General features: G+C 65.1%; 1 protein-coding gene across 1 annotated transcript; it reads right to left on the bottom strand.

Moving 5' to 3' along the window:
* Nucleotides 1-29: 29 nt before the first annotated feature.
* Nucleotides 30-2558, bottom strand: LOC111745556 (collagen alpha-2(I) chain-like). The gene is made up of 2 exons (XM_023536490.1): nucleotides 2168-2558; nucleotides 30-1643 (listed from the first exon to the last, which is right to left on the bottom strand). The coding sequence occupies exons 1-2, from the start codon at nucleotides 2489-2491 to the stop codon at nucleotides 1050-1052; spliced, it is 918 nt and encodes a 305-aa protein (XP_023392258.1). The 5' UTR covers nucleotides 2492-2558; the 3' UTR covers nucleotides 30-1049.
* Between the last annotated feature and the right edge of the window lie 1876 nt (nucleotides 2559-4434).

Below are 4434 nucleotides of genomic sequence, written 5' to 3'. Positions count from 1 at the left end.
TGGAAGGAGGGCTAGCGGCATCTGGGGCTGAGGGTCCTGAGGGTCCCTCCCAGATGAGTGTACCCTGTCCTCACCAACCTGAAGGCAGAAAGGGCTGCCTTCCCGTCCTTCAGCTCCCAACCCAGCACCCTTCCCCAGGGACCACGGGTCCCTCACGTCCCATCGCACGTTTGCCTGTGTGTGTGGTCCTCCCCTCCCACAACGGCCGCTTCACCGGGACGTGTCTGTCCCGGTCACTGTTGTGGGACCAGCACTGAGAACTATGAACGCCTGGCACACGGTAGGAGCGCGGCAAGTACTCCTCTTGAGAGCAAATGCACCCCCATTTTACAGATAGGAAACCGGGGCTCCCAGGGGTGACGATCATCCAGGTGGTAAGTGACAGGAGGAAGCTAACCCAGTTGTCACTGTACACCATGCCTGCTTCCCAGTCACCAGCCGCCCCACCGGACGCCGGGCGCACGCAGCGCTGCACCCTGGGACAGACGGAGAGGCCGCTCCGCGTTTTCCCCTCCTTCCCCAGTGTCATCCCTGGGGTCGCGGGGGGGGGGGGCTGGCCAGTGGAGGCAGACACTCCGGGGTGTGGGCTGGAAACAAACATTCAGTACTTGACTGTAACCTGCTGTTTGGAAAGCTAACAGACTCCTCTCTCCAGAAAGTGAAGCCCAGATAATCTTCTCGGCTGGTGGAGATGCCAAGGAAAGAGATTTGCTCTCACTCAATGAACTCAGCTGAGCAGGGACTGGCCTGGGGGCCACTCAGCTCCCACCAAGACCATGGGAAAGAAGGGAAGCCCCGGTTTGGGGGGCAGGGGCGTGCGGCGCCCTGCCTGACCCTCTGGGGGTACCCTGAGCCCCACAGCTCCCAGAGAAGGCGCCAGGCGGGCACAGCGCTGAGTCAGTGCCATCCCCTGCTGGACAGCAGCTGAGAGCCCTCCTGGGCATTTGCTGGGACGCAGCCAGACAGCACATGGCATCAGGTGACACAATCGAGGCTGAGCTGGCCCCACTTCCTGAGGCCCCAGGGAGCCCACATCTAAGGGGAGACTGCTATTGGGCACAGGGAACACGCCGGCTCCGGCTGGCAGATTGGCCAGGGGCTGACCAGAACACCTGCCAGCCCGCCCTCCCGCTGGGGGCCGGGCGGGGCCTGTGGTGGATCTGGAGGGAAGGGCCCAGGCCCAGCGTTCCTGGGAGTGGAGCTGAAGGAGGCAGGGTGGCATCAAGAACAGGGGCCAGTGGCATTAAGGGCAGGGGCCAGTGCCCAGCCTTTGAAGGCCAGTGACCGGCCTCCGTCTCCAGGTCACCCGCCTCAGTGTCCTTGCCAGCTGAGGTGAAAGGAACACCTGTCTCAGGCCAGTTCCCAGGAGGCCAGCGGAAGCCTGGGCCACTCTCGACCTTGCCTCTCATGTGTCCGAGCAGGTGCATCCCTCTCCCTACCTGTCTGGGAGAAAGCAGACCAGGACAAAGCCGGAGGGGACTCTGTGGCCGCAGACCGGGAGCCTGTGGGCCGGGGAGCAGCCGATCGCATAGCTGGTTGGGGGCGGGGAGGAGCCGAGTGAGGTGCTGAGGCAGAGCTGCCCCGGCCTGTGTGTTTTCGGACCTCTCGGTGGATGTGCCACAGGTGCAGATGCCACCTGCCCCCTGTAAAGGAAGTGGCCTGTGAATCTTTCATGGGCTGGTGCTGAGACATAGATGAGGTGCGGCCTCCAGGCCTGATTCCTGGGGCCATGTAGTGGCCGGTGCTGGGGCCGCGAACTCCCCGGGGGGGGCGGCGTGCTGGGAGGCCAGGGCTCCGGGGGTGCAGGCCAGGGCACATGGAGCTGGGGACAGGTGGCCCAGGCTCAGGGGCCAGTGGAAAACCGTGTGGACGTACCAGTATGTGGGGCGCGAGGCGGGAGGGGGGCCGGAAGGCAGAGGCACAGCGCAGACGCCAGGTGAGGGCCTGGAGCCCGGGCCTGCGTGCCTCTGACACTGGTCGGCATAGCCCAGGTCTCAGATGGGTCCTCGGAGATGGCCTCACCCAGCCCTCCACCACCAGACAGGAACGGAAGGGTAGGAAGACACCCCAGGGTCCCTGGCCAGCAAGACAGGGTTTGGTGCAGGCCGTAGAGCCCGAGGCCAGACCCAGGTGGCCCTGTCCAGCCCCCCGGGAGACCTGGACCCACCCTTCCTCCCTGGGCCTCAGCTTCCTCATTTCTGCCCAGGGGACAGCAAGAGGCTCCTGGGGGCCCGGTGGGGCAGGCCGGGCACGAAACGCCACCCCCAGCAGCTCTTCCGAGGGCAGGCTGCCCTCTGGCCGCCTCACCCCTGCTCCAGCTGGCGTGCCGACTCGGCCAGCTGTCCACGCGCTGCCCAGGCCAGCCTCCGGGACTGGCTGGGACTGGAGGCCCCGCAGGCCACCCTCTGCCTCTCCCCACTCTCAGTCTGGGCCACTGGCTGAGGGTGACCTCTCTGGGCCAAAGGGCCGGGGACACGCCCTGGCCCTGCATCCTGCCTGTCACCAGGGGGAGGACAGCGGCACAAACACTGGAGAAGGGCGGCCCGGCTCCTGCCACGGTGAAGGGGGAGGGGTGGGGGAGGGGGAGGAGGGCTCCGCCCCGCCGCCCCTGCAGCCCCGGGAGCTCCTAGCACCACGCCCCGCCTGACCTGACTGTGGCTGGCAGGACTTCCGCCCATGGCGCTGCCCACGTGGTCCGGAAGGGCCTTGACCACACCTCGGCAAACCCAGTCCAAGATGCCAACTCGCTGATTCAGGGAGTGGCTTCTCCCTCTTCCTCCGGGCGGCCCCTCGGCAAGACAGGCAGACGAGTGAGGTGGGGAGCTCGGCTCTGCGAGGCCTGGATTCTGCCCCATTGCTGGCCAGGGGCCCACCCCACCGTGGGCTGCGGTCTCCTCCAGGTCACAGGGGTGAGGGACACAGGGAGACGAAGCCCACCGCGGGGACGCGGGGCCTCATTTTACGTTGGTCTCTTCCGCAGCCGAGATACCCCCCTGCCCCACAGACACACTCCTGGGGCGACCCAGGCAGCGCACGCAGGGCTTCCTGGGTGCCCTCCGTCCCCTCCAAGCCGGCTGTCGACTTAAGAAATGCCCAAACCACTGGAGAGTTTTTATGAGTTTATTTGCGCCAAAATGATGACATCTGCCGGGGAGCAAGGTCCCAAATGCTCCTGAGAATGACTTCCGCAGCTTTTATGCGTTTGGAATTAAAGGGGTGCAGGGGGTATGACACACACGGAGGCGGGAGGAAGCGGGGTGGCGATCAGATTACAGGACAGTTAAGATGCGTGCTCTCTTGGGGAGGAGGGTGACAGCGTATTTCAAACGTGCTGACCCGGACGCACAGAAACAGCAGACAGGGCTGGTGTAAGGCACAGACGAGCCTGTCACTGAAGTTACTCGCCTAGGGCGTGACCTCCCACTGTGACCTGCGGAGGTGCGGGGGCTGGTTAGAGATTTATGATCAGGTCACTCTGGGAGTTTACTGTCCATGGAACCCCTTTTCCTTTCCTCACCAGCCAGGGACTGTGCTGCCTGACCCAGGGTCCGGCCAGGCCCTGGGCCTCCACTGGCGGGGAGGCAGCAAGCTGGGCTTCCTGTCCCCAGCCTTGCTGCCTCCCCTGCCCAGTTCACTCCCACAGTCCTAACTTCTGTGTCCAGCCCCCTGAGACCTCTGCGCAGCTTTCTGCTCCGATCCCAGAGCCCGCACGGGTCCTGGCCCACAGCAGGCGCCCCAAAGTCTTTGACGAATGAATGAATGAATGAATGAATGAATGAAGAAATGAAGGATTCCTTCCTTTCAAGTCCAGAAGAGGTGCGTGTGTGCTGCCTGTAGCCTGCCAGCTCACGGGGTATATCGGGACAGTCGGAGGTCCCCGGGAAGTCGGCGGCAGGACGTCGGCGTGCCTGCGTGCGGCAGGGCAGAGGGGTGCTGGGTGCAGGCAGCCCGCACGGAGGCCTCGGGTCCCTCCGTCGGCCCCCCTCCCTTTTCCCAGAGGAGACCCCGTCTCAGGGGGTCGGGTGTCTGAGCTCTGGCCTCTGCCCCGCTGTCCAGGCATGCTCTCACTCAGACGAGAGGGTGGGGTGCGGGACCAATGGCACCAGGTTGAGCAGCAGCCCCCGAGGGTGGGAAAGTGTGAGCTGCGCCCCAGTCACAAACCCAGTTAAACTCCAGGTGGATTCATGAATAATACCAGGGAACGCCCCCCACCCTCGCGGAGCCGGACCGGAGAGGAGGCCCAGCAGGCGGAGACCAGGGACAGCCCCGGGCTGAGGAGGAAGCAGAGACGCTGCCCGGGACCAGTGGGCAGGCCGTGCACCGCACGAGTCCAGAGAGCTCACAGCACCGGCTGCCGCTGGAGCCGCCCTCCCAGAGTGCTCACCCCGGCCTTCGCCCCGTCCCATGCCCCTCGCCACCCACAGGCCTGGACGG

Source organism: Pteropus vampyrus, unplaced genomic scaffold, assembly GCF_000151845.1.
Source record: "Pteropus vampyrus isolate Shadow unplaced genomic scaffold, Pvam_2.0 Scaffold157, whole genome shotgun sequence".
Lineage (NCBI taxonomy): Eukaryota > Metazoa > Chordata > Mammalia > Chiroptera > Pteropodidae > Pteropus > Pteropus vampyrus.
This window is presented reverse-complemented; position numbering and strand designations above follow the sequence as displayed.

Bases quoted from the DNA above. Each gene is read 5' to 3' on its own strand.
- LOC111745556 (XM_023536490.1), bottom strand. From the start codon at position 2,491: ATGCAGGGCCAGGGCGTGTCCCCGGCCCTTTGGCCCAGAGAGGTCACC. The intron at 1,644-2,167 runs GTGGGTCCAGGT...CTTCCTTTACAG, and splicing joins CTGAGGCCCAGGGAGGAAGG to GGGGCAGGTGGCATCTGCAC.